Source organism: Cervus elaphus, chromosome 24, assembly GCF_910594005.1.
Source record: "Cervus elaphus chromosome 24, mCerEla1.1, whole genome shotgun sequence".
In the NCBI taxonomy this organism is placed as follows: domain Eukaryota; kingdom Metazoa; phylum Chordata; class Mammalia; order Artiodactyla; family Cervidae; genus Cervus; species Cervus elaphus.
The window spans coordinates 49,969,464-49,995,152 of NC_057838.1; the positions used below are offsets into that span (position 1 = coordinate 49,969,464).

The window sequence follows — 25,689 nt, forward strand, 5'->3', positions numbered from 1 at the left end:
TGAGATCTCTGTTAAATGTGCATATGCACACACACACACCCACTCGCCTACATGTACATATACATATTTACTAAATTCATAATTACAGAAGCTGGAAAACCTGATTTCATTTTGACCTTGTGAGTAACTTTCATACTGCATGTCAATATTTGAAAATGAAATTCAGTTCCTCTTAAAATCGTGGACATTTTTAGCAAAAGCATTTGATTTTATTAGTGTGTAGAGGTACTTTAGATTTTAATGGATGTTTTCTGGATTTCTTATTGAGTGCATTATTTTTGTCAGTTATAAATTGCCTTTCACCATACTTCAGAGCTGCTGAGATATCAAAATGATTCAACAGAACAAAAAGGCATATTCTTTTCTATCATATTCATGTCAGAAATCTCTTGTGGCTCATTTTGAAGTGATCATTTTTTATCAGATCAGCATTTTTTTTTATCAGATGAGTTGCCTGAGCAGAATTTGAGAAGTTAATAAAAAATAAATTCAAAATTAATAACAACAAACACAATAATTTACATTTGTGAAATAGTTTACTAATTGGAGGGTAACCCTTCTTTTTTCGTTTTGAAAGAATCCCGGATATTATCCCCACTGAGTGTTGGGACAGCAAGCTGTCTGGATTACACTCTGGATTAAGACAAAACTGAATTCGTATCCCAGCCCTCCCACTTCTTTGAGGTGTTACTTTGATCCCTCTGGGCTTCAGTTTCCTCATCTGGAAAGTGGATTTTATTATAATAGTGATAGTAATATTCTCAAGGATTAAACATGACAATGAGCAAAAGTTAGATAATATGCCAAGCCATAGTATATACTCAGTATTCAATATTGTTGGCTCTCATGTGGACCATAAACTCACAGAAGCTATTTCTGTTTGTGCTGCTTTCACATTCCATAGCACAATGGTTGGCATATAGCAAGTGTTTAAGCAAATATTTTTTAAAAGGTGGGTTGAGTATTAATGCTACCAGGTTCCAACTGAGGAAGCTCCCAGAGTTCAACTGGTTCACACGTCTGTGACTTTTACCACTTCAGTTACTTGTTCTGACCCTTCTCAATTTCAGTTATACATTCAAGGAGGACTTAATAAGTTAAACCATGTTCCCTGAGATCTCTGTTTAGGTCATAATTTTGTTCAGTTCAGTCAGTCACTCATGTCTGACTCTTTGCGACGCCTCGGAATGCAACACACCAGGCTTCCCTGTCTATCACCAACTCCTGTAGCTTACTCAAACTCATGTCCATCAAGTCGGTGATGCCATCCAATCATCTCATCCTCTGTCGTCCCCTTCTCCTCTCACCCTCAATCTTTCCCAGCATCAGGGTCTTTTCCAAGGAGTCCGTTCTTTGCATCAGGTGGCTAAAATAGTGGAGTCTCAGCTTCAGCATCAGTCCTTCCAATGAATATTCAGGGCTGGTTTCCTTTAGAATGGACTAGTTGGATCTCCTTGCAGTCCAAGGGACTCTCAGGAGTCTTCTCCAACACCACAGTTCAAAAGCATCAACTCTTCAGTGCTCAGCTTTCTTTATAGTCCAACTCTTACATCCATACATGACTAACATGGAAAAACCTTACCTTTGATTAGACGGACCTTTGTTGGCAAAGTAATGTCTGCTTTTTAATATGCTATCTAGGTTGGTCATAGCTTTTACTCCAAGGAGCAAGCGTCTTTCAATTTCATGACAGTAGTCACCATCTGCAGTGACTTTGGAGCCTAAAAAAATAAAGTCTCTCACTGTTTCCATTGTTTCCCCATCTATTTGCCATGAAGTGATGGGACCCAATGCCATGATCTTAGTTTTCTGAATGCTGAGTTTTAAGCCAACTTTTTCACTCTCCTCTTTCACTTTCATCAAGAGGCTCTTTAGTTCTACTTTGCTTTCTGCCATAAGGGTGGTGTCATCTGCATATCTGAGGTTATTGATATTTCTCTTAGCAATCTTCATTCCAGCTTGTGCCTCACCCAGCCTGGCATTTCACATGATGTACTCTGCATATAAGTTAAATAGGCAGAGTGACAATATATAGCATTGATGTACTCTTTCAACGATTTGGAACCAGTCTGTTGTTTCATGTCCAGTTCTAACTGTTGCTTCTTGACCTGTGTACAGATTTTTTAGGAGGCAGGTCAAGTGGTCTGGTATTCCCATGTCTTTAAGAATCTTCCACAGTTTGTTGTGACCCACATAGTCAAAGGCTTTGGCGTAGTCATTAAAGCAGAAATAGATGTTTTTGTGAAACTCTCTTGCTTTTTCAATGATCCAGAGGATGTTGATCTCTGGCAATTTGATCTCTGGTTCCTCTGCCTTTTCTAAATCCAGCTTGAACATCTGGAAGTTCACAGTTCACGTACTGTTGAAGCCTGGCTTGGAGAATTTTGAGCATTACTTTGCTAGCGTGTGAGATGAGTGCGTGGTAGTTCGAGCATTCTTTGCATTGCCTTTCTTTGGGATTGGAATGAAAACTGACCTTTTCCAGTCCTGTGGCCACTGCTGAATTTTCCAAGTTTGCTGTCATATTGAGTGAAGCACTTTAACAGCATCATCTTTTAGGATTTGAAATAGCTCAACTGGAATTCCATCACCTCCACTAGCTTTGTTCATAGTAATGCTTCCTAAGGCTCACTTGACTTCCCATTCCAGGAGGTCATAATTTAAGCACCTATTAAATATAAAACACTACACTAAGTGTTTTCAACAAATTTGTCTCATTAATTCATCAAAACCACCCTGCCACGTGGACATTATTATCTCCGTCTCAAAGTTAATTCTGCAAATACTTCTTGCATACCTACCATGTATCAGTCAGAAGATTTTGTAGTGAACCCGATAGACATGGTCCCTGTCAAGGCATTTATAGTCTTGCAAAGAACACGACCTGGAGCAAATAGTGGCACATGTGATTCGACTGGTAGAAGAGGAGGTTCAACATGTTGTGGGGACCCTGAGGAAGTGGCCTTGGCTGGGGTGAAGAAGTATCCTAAGGAAGCAGCGTCACGGTGACTGGAAGTTGGGTTGATGAGCGTCAGCCAGATGAAGATGGCAGAGGAAGGCAGCACACGCACATTGGCTTGGGGCCATGAGTAAGTATGTCATGTCTGAGAACTTGGAAGCAGCCCAGAGTGGCCTGGGCCTGGAGGGCAAGACAAAGCAGTGGGAGAAAAGGCTAGAAGGCTGTCCAGGAGCCAGATGGTAATGCTGCCTCCGCTTTGTTGTTGCTTTTCATTTCCGTTTTGCATTGGGAGGTATTGGGAGTATAGTTGATTAGCAGTGTTGCATTACTGTCACATGTAAAGCAGACTGATTCAGTCAGACATATATGTGTGTGTATTTTTCAAATTCTTTTCCCATTCTTTTCCCAATATCCTGTTATTACAGAATATTGACCAGCATTGTCTGTGCTATTGAGTAGGTCCTTGTTGTGTGTCTATGTTAAATATGGTTGTGTGTATATGACAGTCCCAAACTCCCAGTTTATCCCTCCCCCACGACGTTTCCCCTTTGGTAACCGTAAGTTTGTTTTCCGAGTCTGTGGGTCTGTTTCTGTTCTGTAAATAAGTTCAATTGTATTATTTTTTTTAGATTCTGTGTATGAGCAGTATTACATGATATTTATCTTTGTCTGACTCACTTAACATGATAATCTATAGGTTCATCCATGTTGCTGCAAATGGTGTTTTTGCATTCTTCTTCATGACTGAGTAATACTCCATTGTATAAATGTACCACATCTTCTTTATTCATTCATCTGTCAGTGGACATTTAGGTTGCTTCCATTCCTTGGCTGTTATAAACAGCACTGCAGGAACTTTAGGGTGCATGTATCCTATCGAACCATGCTTTCCTCTGGATATATGTCCAGGAATGGGATTGCTGGGTCATATGGTAGTTCTCTTTTTAGTTTCTTAAGGAACCTTGGTACTGTTCTTCATAATACCTGTACCAATTTACATTCCCATCAACAGTGTAGGAGGGTTTTCTTTTCTTCACACTCTCTCCACCTCTTATTGTTTCTAGACTTTTTGATGCTGATCATTCTGATTGGTGTGAGGTGATACCTCATTGCAGTTTTGATTTGCATTTCTCTGATAATTTAGGGATGTTGAATATCTTGTCATGTGCCTCTTGGCTATCTGTGTTTCTTCTTTGGAGAAATGTCTATTTAAGCCCATTTTTTAATAGAATTTTTCTTTAATTGAGCCTCATGAGCTGTTTCTAGATTTTGAAGATTAATCCCTTGTCAGTCACATCATTGAAAATCTTTTCTCCCATTCTACAAATTGTATTTTCATTTTGTTTATGGTTTCCTTAGCTGTGCTGAAGATTTTGAGTTTGATTAAGTTCAATTTGTTTGTTTTTTGTTATTTCCAATACTGTAGGCGGCTGATTGAAAAAAAAATATATTGCTGCAATTTATGTCAGGAGTGTTCTTCCTATCTTTTCCTCTGAGAGTTGTATAGTATCAGGTCTTACATTTAGGTCTTTAATCCATTTTGAGATTTTGTGTGTGTGTGTGTGTGGTGTTAAAGAATGTTGTAATCTCATTATTTTACATGTAAACATTCAATTTTCCCAACCATATTTATTGAAGCTGCTCTCTTTTCTCCATTATATAGTTTTGCCTCCTTTGTCAAAGATTAATGGACCATAGGTGTGTGGGTTTATTACTAGACTTTCTGTCCATTTCCATTGATCTATATTTCTGTTTTTGTCCCAGTACCATACTGTTTGTATGACTTTAGCTTTGTAGTATAGTCTGCTTTGATAAGGATCTCAGACTACTATTGACAAGGATAATACAGCATTACTGTAGGGGCTTAAGCATGAGAGAAATGTGAGCAAATGCACATTCCAGCAAGATGAGCAGAATACACTGTAGGCATCCCCTCAGAGTGAAGTTCTCAGCATCAGCATCACTCAGAATGAGTAAATGCTTGATTCTCACCCCAGACTTACTGAATCAAAGCTTCCAGGAATGAGGCCCAAAACTCTCTTTTAACAGTTTCTCTAGTGGATTCTCACCATAGTTTGAGAACCACTGGCTTTTGGTAAAGACTCTCAACCTTTACTGCATGTTGGAATCATCTGAAAAGGTTTTTTGAAAAAAATGATGCCTGCCTGAGCCCCAAGCCAAATGTCTGATTTAGTTGACCTGGGTGTATTCTGGGTATCCGAATTGTCTTTCTTGCCCCCCAGATGGTTCTCATGCACCGCCAGATTGAGAACTGCCATATCAGACAGGATGCAGGCGAACAGGCCAGTGCTCCATGGTGGAGACAGTGGTAACCTGCCCTAGGAAAGTAGATGAACAGATTAGATGGATTCAGGAGATAGATATGACTTCGTAGTTAAGAAGGAATAAGCCAACCTAGTCCCAAGCACAGAAACCACCTGCTGCTTCTGTATCCCCAAGCTTCAGTGGCCACACTCCCACCCTGAAAGACAATGTCTGCTCTCTCAGTGGCTTTGATCTCTGTGTCCTCAGGATGGTCTAAGTGAACTGGAGCATCTCCCAGCCCCAGCAGTAAAGATCATTAAGATGAACCACGAAAAGCACAGCTGCATCCTTCATGCTGGACAAAATTCACAGGCTCTGGCCCCAAAAGTACTAAATGATAGCCTGCCTCTGTGTCCTCGCATCGTATTTGAGGCACCGCGATAAGTGCTTTATGAGTACTATCTTCTTTTATTCCCACTACAGACCTCTGCTGTTGACATTGTTAGTATTAGGACTCCCACTTTGCAGATGAAGCGGCAGACACAGAGAGTATATTGTCTGCTAGTAAATGGCAGAGCAAAGTTTTGAGACCAGGTCTGACTGTTTCTGGTTCCCTGGGTCCCTGACTATTGTGCCCTACTGTCAATCCTAAAGGAGATCAGTCCTGAATATTCATTGGAAGGACTGATGCTGAAGCTGAAACTCCAGTTCTTTGGCCACCTGATGGACTCATTGGAAAAGACCCTGAGGCTGGGCAGGATTGAAGGGAGGAGGAGAGGGGCACGACAGAGGATGAGATGGTTGGATGGCATCACCGACTCGATGGACGTGAGTTTGAGCAAGCTCAGGGAGTTGGTGATGGACAGGGAGGCCTGGCGTGCTGCACTCCATGGGGTCACAAAGAGTCGGATACGACTGAGCGACTGAACTGAACAGTTATTGTGGCAGGAAAAGAAATCCAAAACATGTGACACAGAGAAGGTTGAGATGCTAGACAGGCCAGCACTGCCTACAAGAGCAACTTGATATGTGACCAAAGCAACCCAGGAGGGCTTCCCTGAAGAATACGGGTCTGGGACCAGCCCCCTGAACCATACATCAGATTTGACATGGTGGAAGGCAGAGGGGAGGTCATTGCAGGACTTGGCTGGGGGTAGGGGGAGGCTGGCTGAGCACTGCAGGATCAAAAAGGAATGGATTGGTTTCCTTTCCGGGGTATTTTTATATATTTATTTGCTGCTCACTCAGAGAATTACTGCATTTGGAGCTCTTGGGTTATATTTACTGCATTGCCAGAAGCCAGCAAAGACATAAAATGGGTGACTCAGATGCGGAGGGTGTTCTCATTGGCTGGCAGACTCTGGGAGCTAAACCTTGCATTTTGCAATCAAGGATTGCAATGGATTCAGAATGGAGACTTTGACCTACTCAAGGTCTTCTCTTGGAGAGGGAATAAGGCACGGGAAAGAAAGACACTAATGGTCTTATTTTACCTTTTCTGCTAATGTTGAATGGTTTTTTTTATGAAAACAGAATATAATTGAGTGTGCACAGGATACCAAAGTCCACAAATAACCCTGAAACAGAGCCCTCATAAAGACTCACATCAGAAGCAAGGCTGCAGATTTCATCAGATTCGCCCCCAGTAATACTAATAGAAGTAATAATAAACCTACAATGTGTCAAACCCCTAGAGTGTGGAAGTGTCTATTATTATTGTCATCATAGTAGTCCCCTGAGGAAATTATTTTAGAGTTCCAGGTATAGATGCTCAGAGAGGTTGAGTGCCCTGGCCTTGGTCACACAGTGAGTATGTGACGAAGGTGGGGTTTGATCTTAAGGTTTTCTAGTTCTAAAAAATCAGGTTTTCTGGTGCTCTATTTCCTCAGGGTTATACCCTCTGTGCAGGGTCAGCTGTCTCTGAAACTACCAGCAAATGACTTCATCTTTTGAAGCTTGCTTTCCTGCATGAAATTAGGGGAAACCTGTTCTGCCATTTTAAGTGTTAATAGAATCAGAACTTGTGTAGGGATAAAGTATATGGGCTGCAGAATGCCAAGTGCTAATAGCTACTAAGATTTACAGAAAGTGTAGGCCAGGCACTCTGCTAAGCATCGTACACATACCACCTCATTTAACCTCTCATCAACCCTACGAAGGAGTTATCCTCATTATTATTCCCGTCATAGAGTTAACAGTTGAAAAATTAAAAGTGAAGACTTGGGGAAATCGAATAACTTGTTCAGTGTTGCTCGGCTTCAAAGCGGAAAGGCAGCATTTGATCTTGGACAAGAGAGGTGTGAGCCCCTTCCACAGCCTCCACGTTGGAGGTGGACAGAGGGGAGACGGGCTGTGAGAGACAGGAGGACAGGAGTTTGGAGGCGGCAGCCAGGCTCTGAGTCCAGTAACGAAGGCCTGTCCAGACGTCAGTGTGTTCTTGAGGCTTGAGCTCCGGCACCCACATCCCCTGGGTGGAAACTGACTCTGTCCTGGCTGTAACTTTCCAGACCGCAGTGCACCAGGAAGGCAGCATTGGCTGGAGCAGTTTGTCTCTGAAGGAGGATAAGAAAAAACAGGCCTGTGGAGGACGGGGTGTTGGGGGGTGGATGCTGGGAGGGGCCTCTGCTCTCCTCCACAGTTGCTCCTGGCAGCCTCCCTCTCAGACACGAATCCCTGGGCACCGAGGGAGCAGCCTGGGAAGCAGAAAGGAAACAAAGGGAACAGATGGAGCTAAACTGAGGTCAGCAGGTGGCTTGCCCTGCAGCTGCTGATAGGCACATCTGCCTTGGTCCCCGGTAGCCCAGAATTAAGGGTGCTTTATCAGTGATGTGACTGGGTATAAGCCAGCCAAATTCAGACTTTATGTATTTCAGGGAAGGTGGCCCATCCCAGGACACAGCATTAAAGCAGCAAGACAGAGCCTAGAAGTGGGCAGGTTGGGAACATAGTCCAAGCCTCTTCACTGATGATGGTGCTGTGACTGTTGGTGGGTTACTTTCCTTCTGCTCACAGTTAATTAACTCAGTTGTTTAGTTGGCCAGGCAGTCATCAGAGCACACTCTGTAGTTGGCACCAGGCTGGGTGCCAGGGATGCAGAGGTGGGCAAAATCACATCCCCTGCCCTCACAGAGATTACAGTCTAGTAGGTGGACAACACAAAATCTCATGAATGGATGTAAAACTATAATTGCAATAAATGCTGATAAAGGGCACACGCCCAGCACTGGGAGAACATACGGCAGGAGGAACTCACCAAGTCTGGTATGATCAGAGAAGATTTTGCTGCCAAACTGAAGGGTGGAGAAGGTTAGGGTTACGTCAAGGAGGAGACAAGGGTGAGTGCTCCAGGTGTGGCGGACAGTGTACGCAGCAGGAGGAGCAAGCCAGCCCTTCCAGAGGCCGGGGCAGAGGACACAGTGGAGCAGACGGAGGGGGAATGTGGTGCCCGACAGGCCGCAGAGCTCAGCAGGGTCTCTACCCTGAAGTCAGCGTGTCGTCTCTGAATCTCCTTCTAGCCACAGTTCTGGGTCATGTCAGTGTAGTCCTGAGACCGAACTTGGTCCATTTGCTCTGAGGCTGAGGACTAGAGATTTGTCCAGAAAGCAGAACAATTACTCAAACAGTGCATCAAGTACTCTGCCTGTTTATTTCCATTTTCTGCATATTTGAATTGCAGTCCTTTCTTCGCTTGATGGTGGGTTGCTTTGTGGCAGTAACAGTGATGACTGGATGAGTCCAGAGTTGGACTTGCCTCCACAAAATGATACTGTGTGAGCCCCAGAGCACTGAGGCATCCCTAGGGAAAGCTGGTACCCAAGGATGTCTCCGGGCGCCCTAGCAAGGCCTGTCCTCCAGAGCTGTGAGGCCAGTGAGGGGGCTGCGTGCCCAGGCCCTGGCATGACGTCTCTGTCACCCCAGATGTCAGACGGGGTCTCCCAGATGGGTCCCTTTTGACTGAGACATAGACTTATTTGCTAGTGTAGGTGCTTCCTCCCTGCCTCCTCCTCTTCTCCCCCCACACCAAATTCTATCCGTGGACATGAGAAAAGTGAGGCACATGGGAGAAATGCCTAGGCAACCATGGCCCAAAATGTGTGGGGTGTTCAAATGTACTACCCATGTGATCAGATATGTTTGGGAAATATGGGCCCATACAACCTTGCCTCCATGTAGGATTTCCCACTTATGTGTCTTCTTGCTTCTCAGAAAGGGGAGAGAGGAACACACAGAACCCTATCTCATAGAGGATCCCTAGAACTAGTGTTCCCCAGAGTATAGCTTTGAGAAATGCTCCTCTAGGTTTTTCAGAGACTCCTGGAACATAATCTCTTAGGGTTTGTCATTTATCAGATGATGGGGCTGTGGACAGAGAGATCGTGACTCTGGCCTGACATCTTCCAGCTAAGTTCAAATCGTGAACAGAACACAAGTACCTTTAGTCCACACCAGAGCTCCCCCGTCTCCCAGCCTGGTTTCTTTCATACGTCACAAAGGGCACGGAGGGGAGGTAACATCTGATGAGCACCCATCCTCAAAAGTTAATTCTAGAAACTAGTTGCTAAGCTGTAGGATCTTGTACGTGCACACCATAATCATTCCACTCCATCATGCTCTAAGCACACTGAGGTGGGTATCTTAATCTTCTCCCCTTTTTACAGACAAGGAAACCGAGGCTTAGAAGGGTTCAGTCACCTGTTTGATCCCTTTGAGTAAGGAAATTGCAGAGTCAAGGTTTGAACCCAAGTCAGCCTGACTTCCCTTGAAGCACCAGGTCTCATTCAGTCCTTTGAGTAGATGTGCAAGATGAAAAATAGTTCTCCCTCTGCAGTCAAAAATCTGAGACTCAGAGAGGTTAAGAGATATGACAGGGTCCTGCAGCCAAGGATTGGGATAGCTGGGCACAGACTCCCCCTGTGCCAGGGGGAGGGTCCTCCACCACCTCCTTTCCCCTTCCTGCCAGTGCCAGCTAGCCCGACAGCCATGATGGCTGAGTTCTCGTGTCTACATTGACCGAAAGGGCACAGCAGTGAGTGGAGAGAATCCTAGACCTCCGGATGGGCTTGAACCCCTGGCTGAGGTGGTACCTGTCTGCACTAACCCTGTGCCGAGCTTAGTTCTCCATCACTTTAAAAGAAAAGCCCAGGGAAATAGTTCCTTTTGCTTGGCTGGCAAATCAAAACAACCACGCTGCCTCTGTCTGACCCCTGCTAGTAGGAAGATTATTTGGCTAATTAGGTAAAAAACCTTCATGCACATGTACATATTTTAACCCTAATGAGCTGTCGGCGGGAAAGGTTTGCCCTTGGCCTGGTTCGCCAGCGGATCTCTCCTTTCCTTGGTGGAAAAGACCAGCAAGGTAAACAGAACCTTGTTTCCGTGGAAGCTCCCTTGCTGGCTTTTTCTTTTCAGCTCTTGAAAGTAATTACTTGATTTCTCTTTATTTCCGAGGGGCCTCATCCTGTGGGTCTGTGGAGCCTTTTGGTGGAGGTTGGCCCCCTCACTCACACCAGACTATTTTCAGGATCTTTGGTTGCATTTCTGTTTCCATCTTTCCTTCAGATCATTAACTCTCAGGCAGCAGTGTCCACCTTCTGGTCACTCCTGCTAATTAAAGTCCAACAGAGCAAAGGACTTGACCCTGGAGAAAGTTGGATACACTGAAATTGGTCCAGAAATGGAAGCCCGTGTCAGTTTCCTTTCTCGGCACAGATTAGACCAGGACACCCACATCCACACCTGGCAGGGACACTGGCCCATCCGGCACCTTCTCATCTGAATCTTTGATGCCCCACTGTGGGCCACGTCAGAATTACAGCCAGCATGAGCTGTTCTTAAAACACAGCCGGCCGCCACTATTTCCTAAGTGTTCGCTGCGTGCCAAAGAGTGGGCTACATGCTTTATATCTGTGGTCTCAGTGAATCCTCTTTACTCCTTGGGTAGACTTATTATCCTGATTATTCAGATGAGGAGGCCTGAGCACAGAGAGGTTAAGTAACTTACCCAAGGTCACACAGCTACTAAGAGGCAGAGCCAGGATAAGGACATGCCTATTGCTGTCATTTCTTAGGGAGGCCTCTGGCACTGCTGCAGCCTGCCCAGAAGAAATCAGTCATGATAGGAAACAGAGGGTAGATATTTTTCTTCTCCCCAGTCATGGGACGGTGGGGGTTCTTTGTATTGAATTAAACAAATTAAGAGTGAGGAGTTAATTGTCAGGGCCAAAAGGAAAACCAGAACAACACGCTGAAAAAGAAAGTCAACGTTAAGCAGAACAAGAAGAGTTCCAGGTTGAGGCAGGGCCGACTCCATTTCACATGGCTCATGCCATTTTACCACATTCCTGAATGTTACAGAGACTGTTTCCTCGTCTATAAAATGGTGATGATGAAGGTACCTTCTTCATAAAGATGTTTTGCATGGGGAATTTCCCACACTACCCTGTGGAACACTTGTTTTCACTGAAATAACTATGTCAAAGACAATATTAAATGCAGTTAAGTAGGCTTATTTACTACAGAATTTCCCTAAATATTAATTATGTAAATATGTGTTATGAATTTTCAGGAGGAAGCAATGTTTCCTGGCCCAGAATCCTTTTCCTGGGAGAATGCATGTTAAGATTTCTTTCTTGGAACCCCTGAGAAAAGGGTTTAATATACGTCATACAATACCTGCTCTTCTAATAGGCATCAGTAAATGCTAATCCCTCTCTTTTGTGTCCAAATTATTCAAATAATCATACCTGTTCTTTCTAGATTTTGAGCTCCATAGAGGCAGGGGCTTGGTCCATCTTGTTCCTTTCTGTATTCCAATATCACACATAGCAAGACATTCCATAAAAATTTGATGAATAAGTAAACCAATGAATGAATGAATGATGTTTCATGTAGACCTCACCTGCTCATCTTCACTGCTGGCTTTCTTTGCCATTTGTAGTTGGTGAGGCTGGTGGGAGCCCTCAGACACCTCTGAGAATTTTCATAATGGAAATAGTTCTGTTACGTTTTTTTTCTTTTCAGTTTTAGCCTCTGTGAGCACCGTTTCTTCTGACAGAACCCGTGACTGTAGCCTCTAACCAAATAATTTTGCTGCTTCTCAGTGAAGTCGTCAGATGTATATATATTTTGCATACATATTTTGAACAAGACATTTCTAAGTGTTCCCAGTGGGTTTGCACCTGAATGTGAAGAAGTCTGAAGCTTCCAAGAAACAGACTAAAAAGCACTTCATTGGAGCTTAAAACCAGCACTGAGGCTACCAGGTTTCCTGTGTGTGCCAGCTGTCGAGCTGTGATGGATGGACCCCTGGTCAGTGGTGTGACTGCTGATTAATTTAGAACAGGATTTCTAACTCTTGTTCTCTGGGAATTATGCAGAAAAATAAAATTTCAAGTTAAATAGTAGTTGAAATGTTTCAAAATCTGACAGTTTTCCTTACTGAAGAACTCAGAAACTGTATTTCAACACAGCATTTTCCAGGCTTATCTAACATTCTTTTGGAGCCTTTCCAAGTCCTTCCTTCTGGAGTATCTAATAAGGTTGTTGTTCAGCAGAACACCCTTTGAGAAATGCTAGATATGTGGCCAGAAGTTATAATCCAGTCTTCATGATCTAGAAAATAGTTCTGTTCATCAAAACTCTGGAACAGCAAAATTGTGTAAAGCAATTATCCTTCAATTAAAAAAAAAAAAGCCTGTGGAAGAGAGAAGATAAGGCAACTCCTTAATTGAATAGGGTGGTAAAAAGACAGAGCATAAAGCCAGGTAGATTTTATGCTTTGCAAAACAAACCAAAGAAGGCTATTCATGGTACTTCCAAAAAAAAAATGATTGTAAATTATCTAGTTTTCTTACTTACATCATAGTAGACATAACTTTTTTGTATAATTCTTTCATGTATTCTTGCCAACTCTTCTTAATATCTTCTGCTTCTGTTAAGTCCATACCATTTCTGTCCTTTATTGTGCCCGTCTTTGCATGAAATGTTCCCTTGGTATCTCTGATTTTCTTAAGAGATCTCTAGTCTTTCCCATTCTATTGTTTTCCTCTGTTTCTTTGCATTGTTCACTTAGGACGGCTTTCTTATCTCTCCTTGCTGTTCTTTGGAACTCTTCATTCAAATGGGTATATCTTTCCTTTTCTCCTTTGCCTTTGGCTTCTTTTCTTTTCACAGCTGTTTCTAAGGCCTCCTCAGATAACCATTTTGCCTTTTTGCATTTCTTTTTCTTGGGGATGGTCATGATCCCTGCTTCCCGTACAGTGTCACAAACCTCCTTCCATAGTTCATCAGGCACTCTGTCTATCAGATCTAATCCCTTGACTCTATTTCTCACTTCCACTGTATAATTGCAAGGATTTGATTAAAGTCATACCTGAAAGGTCTAGTGGTTTTCCCTACTTTCTTCAATTTAAGTCTGAATTTGGCAATAAGAAGTTCATGATCTGAGCCACAGTCAGCACCCAGTTTTGTTTTACCTGACTGTGCAGAGCTTCTCCATCTTTGGCTGCAAAGAATATAATCAGTCTGATTTCAGTATTTACCATCTGGTGATGTCTATGTGTAGACTCTTCTCTTGTGTTGTTGGAAGAGGGTGTTTGCTATGACCAGTGCCTTCTCTTGGCAAAACTCTGTTAGCCTTTGCCCTGCTTTATTCTATACTCCAAGGCCAAACTTGCCTGTTGCTCCAGGTGTTTCTTGACTTCCTACGTTGGATCATCGAAAAACCAAGAGAGTTCCAGAAAAACATCTACTTCTGCTTTATTGACTACACCAAAGCCTTTGACTATGTGGATCACAACAAACTCTGGAAGATTCTTAAAGAGATGGAAATACCAGACCACCTGACCTGCCTCTTGAGAAATCTGTATGCAGGTCAGGAAGCAATAATTAAAACTGGACATGAAATAGCAGACTGGTTCCAGATAGGGAAAGGAGTACATTAAGGCTGTATATTGTTACCCTGCTTATTTAACTTACATGCAGAGTACATAATGCAAAATGCCAGGCTGGATGAAGCACAAGCTGAAATCAAGATTGCTGGGAGAAATATCAATAACCTCAGATATGCAGATGATATGACCCTTATGGCAGAAAGCAAAGAACTAAAGAGCCTCTTGAGGAGAGTGAAAAAGTTGGCTTAAAACTCAACATTCAGAAAACTAAGATCATGGCATCTGGTCCCATCACTTCATGGCAAATAGATGGGAAAACAGTGGAAACAATGAGACTTTATTTTTGGGGGCTCCGTAATCACTGCAGATGGTCACTGCAGCCATGAAATTAAAAGACACTTACTCCTTGGAAGAAAAGTTATTCCCAACCTAGACAGCATATTAAAAAGCAGACATTACTTTGCCAACAAAGGTCCATCTAGTCAAGGCTATGGTTTTTCCAGTAGTCATGTATGGATGTGAGAGTTGGACTATAAAGAAAGCTAAACACCAAAGAACTGATGCTTTTGAACTGTGATGTTGCAGAAGACTCTTGAGAGTCCCTTGGACAGCAAGGAGATCCAACCGGTCCATCCTAAAGGAAATCAGTCCTGAATATTCATTGGAAGGACTGATGCTAAAGCTGAAACTCCAGTACTTTGGCCATCTGATGCAAAGAGCTGACTCATTAGAAAAGACCCTGATGCTGGGAAAGATTGAAGGCAGGAGGAGAAGGGGATGACAGAGGATGAGATGGTTGGTTGGGATCACCAACTCAGTGGACATGAGTTTGAGTAAAATCCAGGAGTTGGTGATGGACAGGGGATCCTGGCATGCTGCAGTCCATGGGGTCACAGAGTCGGACACAACTGAGTGACTGAACTTAACTGAGACATAACTTATTTTCTGTACCATTTCATAGCGTAGATGAGTTTCTTTTTTTCAAGTGTGGAGTTGGATTTTCATCTTCAAATTTCTGAATAAAAATGGCTCTTGAAAGAAAAAGACTTAGAAAACTCACAAGCTCTTAATTGACTTTTTGTTGTGAGTTAATATGTTCTGAAACGAAGAATAGAGCACATCCCTTTTGAATGTCACTGTTCCATACTTATTAAACTCTTCTGTGAATAAAATAATGTATCAATTACTGAACAAAGCAGTCTCATTACAGTTTGAAGGGTAGTGCTAAGCTTGCTTAGAAATGAAGAGAGAACTTTTAATTCCTAGAGCAGGGATCAGTAACTATGGCCCACCACCTGTTGTTCATAAAATTTTATTAGAACACAGCACTGCTCATTTATTTAGATATTGTCTGTGTCTGTTTTCGTGCTTCATTGGGAGGATTGAGTCACGGCAACAGAGACCTTATAGCCCTCAAAGCCTAGAGTATTCGTTATATGGCCCTTTGTAGAAATACCTGCCAATATCTTTCACAGATTTGTAGAAATATGGGAAAGGGATGCTGGAGATTACATAACCAACACCTTTACCAACCAGATGGTAAAACTGACACCAGAGAAGTTAGCGGATTGTCTCCCCATCAGAAAAGGCAAAGATAGATTTCTCTTCTTTTTTTTTTTCAACCACATGTAAATTTCATATAGATGTGGCAAAAGTCAGCTGAGTGGGTAATTAACTGCAAATTTCACAAACAGTTCATTGCTAACCTCCCTTTGAAGCACACACAGTATAGTTTCTAAGGCATGCATTCAATTAGTTAGAAGGAGGCATGCACCTGCTTCTACCAAACCGTTTAATTTTTCATTAATTTTTATTGGAATATAGTTGTTCTACAGCGTGTGTCAGTCTCTGCTGTATAACAAGAGTGACTCAGCTGTACGTATGCCTTTATCCCCTCCGTTTTGGATTTCCTCACCGTGTAGGTCACCACGCAGCACTATGCTATACAGTCGGTTCTGTTAGTTGTCTATCAATATTTTATACATAGTAGTGTATATAAGCTATCAACACCACCTGAGAGGCTGCCGCCATCAGAACTGGTTGGGAAGGGCTCAGGGCTCAGAGAGAAAGGATGCAATAACTGACTAATCACCCATGGTCCAGGGGTGGGAGAGCAGCAGGATATATACCATGTAGGTGCTTTGGATGTTAACTGTGTCTGCTCCACACATCACTAGTGGTTATATTACCATCTCCTTCCCTATATGTCTGCCCTGGGAACACTTTCTTCGTTGGACCCCAAACGGAAGTGCTGTATCAGGCCCTCATTAGAAACACTACTGCCTAGAAGTTCATAAGTGATTCTACCCAAGTTCATTCAGATGCCTTTCTTAGCAACAGCCTGCCTACCCCATCACACTCTGTCTAAAAGGATTGGTCTGTCACACAATACTTAAGTTTTAGTGAAATAGGTCCATGAGGGCACAGAGTAAGAGTGTTAATTGTAAAGTCATGAGTTCCTGGGCTTTTGTCATCACCCAAATTCAGCGTCTCCATGTTTGTGCTTTTGTGCAGCTGGACAATCCGGATGAGCAAGCAGCCCAGATCAGACGAGAGCTGGATGGCCGTCTCCAAATGGCAGACCAAATAGCCAGGGTAAGGAAACCGGGGACATTTGCTGGGGGACCAGGCCTGAGTCCCACGCGGGGCGCACACTGACTATTAAGGGTCGTGGAAAGACAAAACTGAGAATCAGAGAGGAAGAAAGATGAGGACAGTCATCCTGATGGAGTCCTCAGCCCTCCTCCTCGGGGCCGCTGTCCTTGAGACAATGCATGTATTTCCTGCACTCCACTCCATACTCAGACCCAGCCTTATCTTCCTTCCGAGTAAGTGCCTGCCTTGTGTTTCCATTTGTCTGTTGAGCATTTCCACTTTGATAATCCCCTTCATTTTAAGTTGGATGTGTTCAAAATCTCACTCCTTACCTTCTTCCTCTGACTGAGTGCACATACCTACTTTTACTCCTCTCCATGTGACCTCTGTCTAATTACTGTGGATGAAACGTCCTGGTTATTGTCAATTTCTCCTTCCTCCCCACAACACTCCACACCCAGTCTGCCACCCAGCTCGTTGATCCCGCCTCCCAAATGTGGGTCAGATCCCTGTTACTGCATTCCAGCACCACTGCTAGTGCTTCAGTTCAGATCCTCATCTTCCAGGCCTGGATCTTACAGTAGCCTCCAAATGGGGATCTCTAGCTCCACTCCCTCGCCATCTTCTGTCCATCCTGCACGTAATTGTCGTTCTAAACCTTGTATATGGACATCTCAAAACAGAGCCTCAAAATCCTTCAATAGAATAATACTCCATTGTCCCCAGAACAGAAGTTGCTCCTTTAGAATGACATTCAAGGCTCTTAATCCACAGACCGTGTCCTTCCTTACTGGCCTCACCCTCCCATTACTTTCCCACCAGGACTCCCCATCCCAGCTGCAGAGAATGTCTCCCTCTGACGAGTCCAGGCCCTTTCCGGCCCCAGTGCCTTTGTGCTCAGTAGCGTTTCAACCTGGAATGACCTTTCTCCTCTCTTCTACTTATCACGCCGTCCTACTCAGCCTTCAGTCCTCAACTTAAGACCCTTTTTCTAAGAGCTTGTCCTCCCCACTTTTGTGCTTTCTTTTTTGCCATATGTAAACCCTTATAACGACAGTTCATTGAATGGTGATTCTTCATTGGCATAACTGAGTCTCCCAGTAGGTAGGATTGCTTTAGAGTTGGGATTGTGTCTTCCTAATGATGCCTGTCAGCCTCAGTGTTATCTGCTATTCTTACTACACTGCCGTTTGTCTTGTTATTCACAGTAGTCACGCTAGTGGTATTTATTGAGTATTGCCTTTGTGTCAAGCATGTTAAATGCTTTACATGTACCATCTCATTCAGTCCTCCAAACAGTCCTTTAATGACATTTCAGTTATTCTTATTTTAGAGATGGGAAAAATCTAAGCTAAACAGTTCTGTAACAGTTAAGAGACTACACTAGACCTTTAAGTCTGACTAAGTATCAGGACTAACACAGGGTGAGGTACTCACCTCAGATACAGAATTTAAAACTTCTGGATGGAAAAAATAAAAAATAAAAATTCTGGATGGGAGGATGTGGGCATCAAAATAATATTTAATGCAATACTTTAAAAATCATAACCTATCCAAAAATATCCATGAAGAACAAAATATCAACATTTTAAATAACAGCATCCTACCGGTTCCTATGGTAGCCACAGGCCATGTGTGCATGTGAGGATGGGGGCTGTGGGAATTGATGATGGGGAAGGTGGACGCAGAGTAGAGCTTGGCATTCAGCCTTCCTCTTTATGGGAAGAAGTATATCAGGATTTGCACACATGGAAAGGAATTCTACTGGAGGAAAAACCCAAGAGAGATTCCAAGAAGCAGGAAAATTCCCTTTCATGCTCAAGCAGTTTTGTTGAAATATTTTGCATCTTGTTTTTGGACACCTTCAAAGTTGATATTGGAGTCAGTCTGGTGGCTAAAAATAGTATCCAGTTGTTTGGCTAAAGGTAGTGTAAAAGACTCTCAGTTTGAAAATCCTGCTTAATGTGGGAGTAAACATCCGTTAAGGCTTTAAAATGTACTTCTCTAAAGTCAGTGTCTCCTTGGCAGATTATCCAGAAAACAGAGGTCATTTCATCCATGCCCTGCTCTTAGGCAGCTATTATATCCACAGCTAGGAAGTATTCATGCCACTTAAAATTTTATACACACTTCTAAAATGAGCTCATGGCACGTTTATTTTAGTTGTCTTATTTACTTTGAGACTTACCAAGATAATTTTACAAACTCATGTAGGCTAATTTTAATTTTTAAAATACCATGGATGAACAGCTGTTAACATAATGAGCCAAGTTGCTCATTTCTGATCAATAGATTAAGAAACTTTCTCCCCTGGCCCACGTCACTGGATACTCTGACACCAAATGGAGTATTACTGACAACTTTGAACTAGACTTTCTTGAACAGTGAAATATGCAACTGAAGTGAATCTGGGTCACAATTTACAGAGAATAGAGAATAATTTCAGAGTATATTGAGCATATATTTAAACATTCAGGAGGATTTCTGTGAGTCTGCCCACTACTGTCTTCTGCTGTCCTGGACATTTACTGTTTTCTTTTGCAATATTCGTTCATGCCCTTGGCCTTCTTGCCATAGTTACCTGGTCCTGGAAGTAAGCTCCTCATGCAAGTGAAATCAGTCACAGCTTCCAGCCTATCCTGGCCACCAGTGATTGGTCCAGAAATGGGTGCACTTAACCAATGAAACCCCTGAGATCTATGGACCATGAACCAACAGAGCTGTGTTGTGTAGTGGTAAAAAGATGTTTGCAGTCATGTACAATTCTTCCATGTAGGGAAGAGAAGAGAAAAGAGTGAAGCCAATATACAGAAATAAACAGAGACAGAATATACTGAGATCCTCAGGATGTTTAAACCCCTTGGATCTACTTCTTGACCTGCAGCTATAGAACTACTTTTTGTCCAGCTTAGTGGAATGCCAAGGAAAATAAATTCTCCTTCTGCTTAAACTAACCTGGATAATACTAAGGAAGAGTGAGAACTATCTTGTCTACTAGAAATTAAATAAAGTATCAAGTTCTTAGATAAAAGCTAGTTCATGAAGAGATATTGAATCTAAGCACCCTTGCTTGTCTTCTTTTAGCATGTCCTGTTTTTTCTATTTCCAGCATCACAGTGAATTTTATTGAGGGTGTGCAATTCAACCCATATGGCTGAACTTCAGCTCCTGTAAATATCATAACCAGAAATTCCTGGAGATAGATGTCATCTGTCATACATAATTCACTCTGTTCTCTGAATTATAAGATGGGTAGAGTGTCTTGATTGCAAATTAGAAGCTCCAACACAGGGAAGCTTTATACAAGAGGGTATCGATTCTAAGAATTAGGTGATGTATCACAGAGCCCATGGGCAAGTTATAGCCAAGATCTAGGAAGGATGTGGAACCAGGGGCCACCCAGGGGTCAGGGTTTCCCCTCTTCTCTTGAGTCTGTGTGTCCCATTCATTATTCCTTCTTTCTCTGCAAACCATCTTTCTTTGCTTCTCAAATGGGAAACATGGCTATTCCACAGGTTTTCAGCATGGCCAGATAGGAAATGATTCAGCCAATCAACCTGTCTCTCAGATCTCTCTCCCTCTCTCCTCTTTCCCCTTTTTTCACTACCCCTTTCACATTCACAATCTCAAGAGTCAGACCTCTGAATGACCAGGTTAGTTCAAGGGTTAGTTCAAGGGCCAGCCCCTGGAACAATTGATTGATCCAGCGTGAAAGGGAGTAAGGGTCTTAATGAAACACGTGGATGCTGGTGATACATCACTGAGGGTGAGGATGCTAACTTTAAAAGCAGGGCTGTGGTAGAGTGGTCATTATAAATTGGGAGCTGCTTGAAGATATACACAAAATAACTATTGCTTATGTGGTGTTTACTATGTGCCCAACTCTCTCCTAATCTTTGCATCTGAGAACCTATCTAACCCTCCAACAACTTTATGAGAAAGGTGCTATTATTATCCCCTTTTGAGGATAATAGAGGAGGTTGAGACATAGGCATTAGAGGCCTTGCCCAAGGTCATTCAGTGACCAGAACCATCTCTCTTAACCATCATGCACACTGCCATCCCAAAATGCCATCCCAAACCCAAAGCCTTATTTCCCCATCATCCCAATCCAAGGGTTTGAACATGCCTTTCACCCAGGCCTTCACTTTTCTGCATCCTGACCTCTCTCTGCTAATCAGTCCTTTATTAAATCACACTGACTGTGTGATTTCACATGAAGTCTTATTCAGACCTGTGACAGACAATTCTGGGCGTTGCAGTAATTCTCCCCAGTTCAGGCACATCAGAAAGTGTAAGTGGTGCACCACTTACAGAGCGCACCTAGTTAGTAAGGAGGAAGCTGAGTGCTTTAATTCCAAGCTTCATGTTCTTTCTTCTCAGTAGTCAGATGACAAGCGGGAAGTTCCACCAGGACGAGACTGTCCCAGCTCCTCCCTCCCTGACGGTTGCCTCTCCTGGAACCTGCTTTCTCTCTTCCGCAGCCATTTACTGTGCGTTCCCTTCAGGTCATCCAGTGGCCCAGTGAAGCAGTAGTACAGAGCAAGCAGAGTGGGCTCCTGGAATTCTGAATCCCTTCTACCTTGGTTATCTGGGAAAGAGGTGGTAGGGACCTTGGTGGTTCTGCCGGCAGCATTCTCATCCTCACGCACTTAAACGAAAGGCAGGTGTTTGTCCTTTCTTCCTCGGAGAGAAGGGAGCCAAGAGTGATGTGGCTTTCCTCCACCCGCAGCCCTACCGTGTAATCTATCAATTCAGTCTCACCAACATCCAACAAATCATCAGACAGACGGCTGTGTGAGCCCTCACTGTGAACATCAGACAGCTGCCTTAAAAGTTCCATGACGGGACCTGAATGCATTTCTAAAAATCTGATAGGAAAGACTTCTTAATCCCTGCTCAAACATTTTCCCAAATCCTCTCATGTTGACATTAAAGTGTCCCCAGATTTCACCCAGGAATTAAGTCTAAGTTATTTAAATTATGTGATTAGAAGTTGACATTGGAGCTTAAACCAGCAGCTTGTGGCATTAGTGCTACTGTGATATTTGCCAGTTCTTTTGGCCACATTTTGGGGTAAAATTCCAAAATTTTTGAGCTAATTATATAAGATAAATGCTACAGCTTCTACAGTATTAGAGGTAGAGGTCTGGGAGTGAAATACCGTTGGTTTTTCAAACTATCATTTAAATGTTGAGTTGCCATTTAAACCCTATTCTCTGCAGAGCAAAATGACTATCTCATACCATGGTCCCATTGCAAACACAATGATGTGCCTACGTGAGAAATAGCATCCAAATATTTCCGTGATGGAAAAGTTCTACTCCATGCATTGCCAAAATCAGATCAGAGTGGATCCTCTCCTCCCAGAGAAGGATACCACCTCCACCTTAGTGAATGTTCTTAGACCTGGCGTTTACCCTGGGTCATAAAGTAGCACAGTGTCTAAGCATATAGTAATTTAGTTCAATTTTTTTCCTGAAAAATATGTGCAGGGAGCATCTCCCTGACTCTGACCTTTGACAGGTAGCTAAGAACCCAGCGGAATCTGACTTCAAAGAAAAATCTAAATGCCAGGGAGGTTCATTCAAAGGAAAGTAAGTCTACGTAATTCATAAAAGCTAGGAAGTGCAATGAAGCCACTTAAACACAGCTTTGAGTAAAAGAACCAACCCAGGGAGCTATACTAGCTGTGCACCAAATGCTTTCTAGTATCTGTGATGCTGAGTTTGACAGTTACTACCAAGACCTCCTTTCTCTCATTTAAGACACTCACCCTTCCCCCATCACTGCCTACGCTTCACCCGTCGCCCAGCACCATACAGGCCACATTGGCTGGTGATGGTGGGGTGGCCACTGCTGTGGAGGACTTAGCTCTGGCCCAAGCTCTGCTGAGCACTGTGAGTGTACAGCGAGGTGTGTGGAGGGTACTCACTGCTGAGAGGCCCCGAAGGATGCACCTCAGCCCTGACGCCACTTGGGGCCAGATAATCCAGCCCTGTTGTGTAGGCTCTGGGTTTCAGACTCAGTTCTGCTAATTATGGATGGAACTTCTGTATCTCATTTTTGTCCAGAAAATGGGAATAAATAGCAGCACCAGCCTCACTGGGTTGTGGAAAGATTAAAGGAGGTAGAGCATATAAAGTGCTTAACTTAGTACCCAGGACCTGTAAATGCCACCTAGCAGCATGGTCTTCTCTGCGTTCACCACTATTGCTGTTGTTGCTATTGCTATTGTCGTTATTAGAGAGCTAGTAGTAGCATGGTGCTTGATATAATTTGATATGTACATCTGTGTACGATTATATGTATATGTGCATATACATATATGTGTGTGTATATATATGGGTTGAGTATATGTGTATACATGTATATGTATGTCTGTGAATGCTCAGTGGTCAAAAAGTATTAATGTTTATTATCTCTGACTCTTCACAATAACTTTTTAAGGTTTGTCATTCACATTTCAGATATAAACACTATTATTCAGACGGGGAAGAAACCTGTTCAAAGTCACATAGCTAGTGAATGGCAGACCCAGGATTCACGGCGAGTCTGTTTCACCAGTGTGGACTGGAAAAGGCTCCTCGGTGCCCCTTTGTACCTGCACATGCCTCTCGTACCACGTGTATCACGTGGTTCCTGGTCACTTTCTGGTGATCCCCCCAACCTTGGACACCTACCTCTCAGCTGACTCTTTCATTCCTAGTGACAGCCATACTATCTAACGCATCCCAGGAAGGGTCTGAGACATTGTACTGCCTTGGCATGTCTGTAGGCAAGCTCCACAGCTAGAGAGTGTCCTTGTACCACAGCCTTCCTTCTGACCATCTACAATGTTATTTGTGCCTGTGAGGTCTAAGGATTCTTTATCCAAGTACCCTTGCCAGCTTTTACATGTAGCTGCTTCATTCTGTATGAGTGAAAATGGAAGAGACATAAAAGCAAAGCAAATGACTGACAGAGCTGTTAGCACTTTCAAATGCTGTTTTTCAAGATGTTCTCCAAATCCCTCAGTGTGGCCGAGCATCAGTAACCCCAGAAGGAATGGTCCTTGGGAGGCTGTCCCCACTGTGGAATGTTATTATCCCAAAACCAAAATGAATGACTGGCAGAGAATGTCTGTGGGAGACTTTCTCCACCCGTGTGCTGTGTCTTTCATAAAGCAATATGAATAAGCAATCCTTTTGTCAAGGCTGATTTACTTTTATGCTTGGAAATGTAGCAATTGAGATGGACAACTACATTTTCCTTATTTTGGCACAACTTCAGCTTTGAAATGTGTTTATAATGGGTGTGCTGCTGAAGACACCACTTTAGAACCTCAGCCAAGATTGACAGAATACTATTGCGTCTCAAGGCTTAAGTACTTAGAGCAGAAAAATGGCCTTGTTTTCCCTTGCAGACTTCAGTTTTATGAGCCTGTTTTTATGCTGTCGTTAGGAACTGTCCAAGTTCTGGGCGAAGTGATCACTCTGGATTTTTCCAATATTCTGCTGTAGAAAGTTTGGTGGCGGCCACCTCTGGGCCAGAGTTGTAGTGTCTGTAACCACTGAGTCTTCTTCCAGAGTTTCAAGACTGTGGCAGAGTTTCAAGGCCTTTCAAATTAAAAGGCCTGCAGTGAGTCCCAAAGATGTGTGTGATGAGGGATCACACTTGATAGTAAGGCTGATCGGCAGAAAAGAACCCACTTCCTAGTCAGGATGGTTTTTCTCTCCATCTCCATGGCAACTGCAGGGCTAGCTGCTTCTAGTACAAATTAAAGATACCACTGACCCAGCTCCCCCAATATCCCATACAGATATGAGGTTTGGGCCCACATATAAGAAGGAAGGAGATATATGAGTATAACAGCCTTCAGGCTATTATTATGTAGCCTTTGCTGCTTGGCAGCCTTAACGTAAATTAACTTACCTCATCCTTCTCTTCACTTGTAAGAAGTGCCATGTTCAAAAAGAAATGGGGAAATATTTGCAACCGTGTTCAGCTTATATCGACCTTCCTGGATTTATGGTTGCCTGTTATATTTTTCATGGAAAATGGGAAAATACAAGTGGCCCTGTCTCAGCCACATCAACCCAGTGTCAAACTCATCCTCATCCATTACACTCAGCCCAACGGTCACCTTCCCTGGAAAGTCACCCATGAATCTTTCAGGAAGACTTCACTTCTCATCTACTTCCATCATAGCATCTACCTTGATGTTTCCAATCCGTGTCCCCTGTGATCCAGGTGGAGTTCTACCCTGAGCCACAGAGACAGAAGACATAACTCAGGTCTAAGCAATTCAGCATGACCCACCACTGGCCGTGGAAACTGGTTCAGGGTATGCACGTCAATCAGAGTTCTGAGAATTCTGAGATAAAGATGCTCCATCTTCTGTGAGCATCATGAGAGAAGATGTTCTCTTTCTTTAGATAGGGTGCTGTGGTATTGTGAAGAACAGAACTTTTAGCAACCTTTTTATGACATAAAGAGGAGCCAGACTGAGCATGAAGCCAACTCAGAGAAACCCAAACCCAGTTTGGAAGGAAAAACTCAGTTATAATGATATTATCTGACTCCTCATTCCAGCCTTGTTGGAAGCTGGTGCTACTCTAGGACATTTTCAAACCAATACATTCCTTTTATTGTTTAAGTCAGTTCAAATTGGATTTTTCTGTCACTTGCAAAAAAAAAAAAAAAAGACATCAAACTGATTTGACTTGCCCCTTAGCTGCTCAGCTATGGAGCTGGACTGCAGAGGGCTGATTCTTTGAGAAAGTGATTGATCCAGAGTCTACTCATTCGAGACATCCAGACAACTTAGAGCTGTGAAGAAACACATAGCCTGGCTAAAGCAAGTTGCCATTACAACTGAACTCTTAAGAAAGGAAAAATAGGGGAATTTCCCAGTGGTCCAGTGGTTTAGACTCCACACTTTTCCAGGTAGTGTGGGTTTGATGATCCTATATGCGGCATGGGGTGGTCAAAAAAAAA

At 43.1% G+C, this 25,689-nt stretch overlaps 1 protein-coding gene across 11 annotated transcripts in view; it reads left to right on the plus strand.

Annotated features, from left to right (window-relative positions):
- Nucleotides 1–25,689, plus strand: part of CADPS (calcium dependent secretion activator) — a 473,148-nt gene that overhangs the window by 201,085 nt on the left and 246,374 nt on the right. For all 11 annotated transcript variants that reach the window (XM_043886632.1, XM_043886637.1, XM_043886641.1 and 8 more), the window contains exon 4: nt 16,630–16,710. In XM_043886632.1, the coding sequence (XP_043742567.1) occupies nt 16,630–16,710 (81 nt within the window). The remainder of the gene's footprint in view (nt 1–16,629; nt 16,711–25,689) is intronic.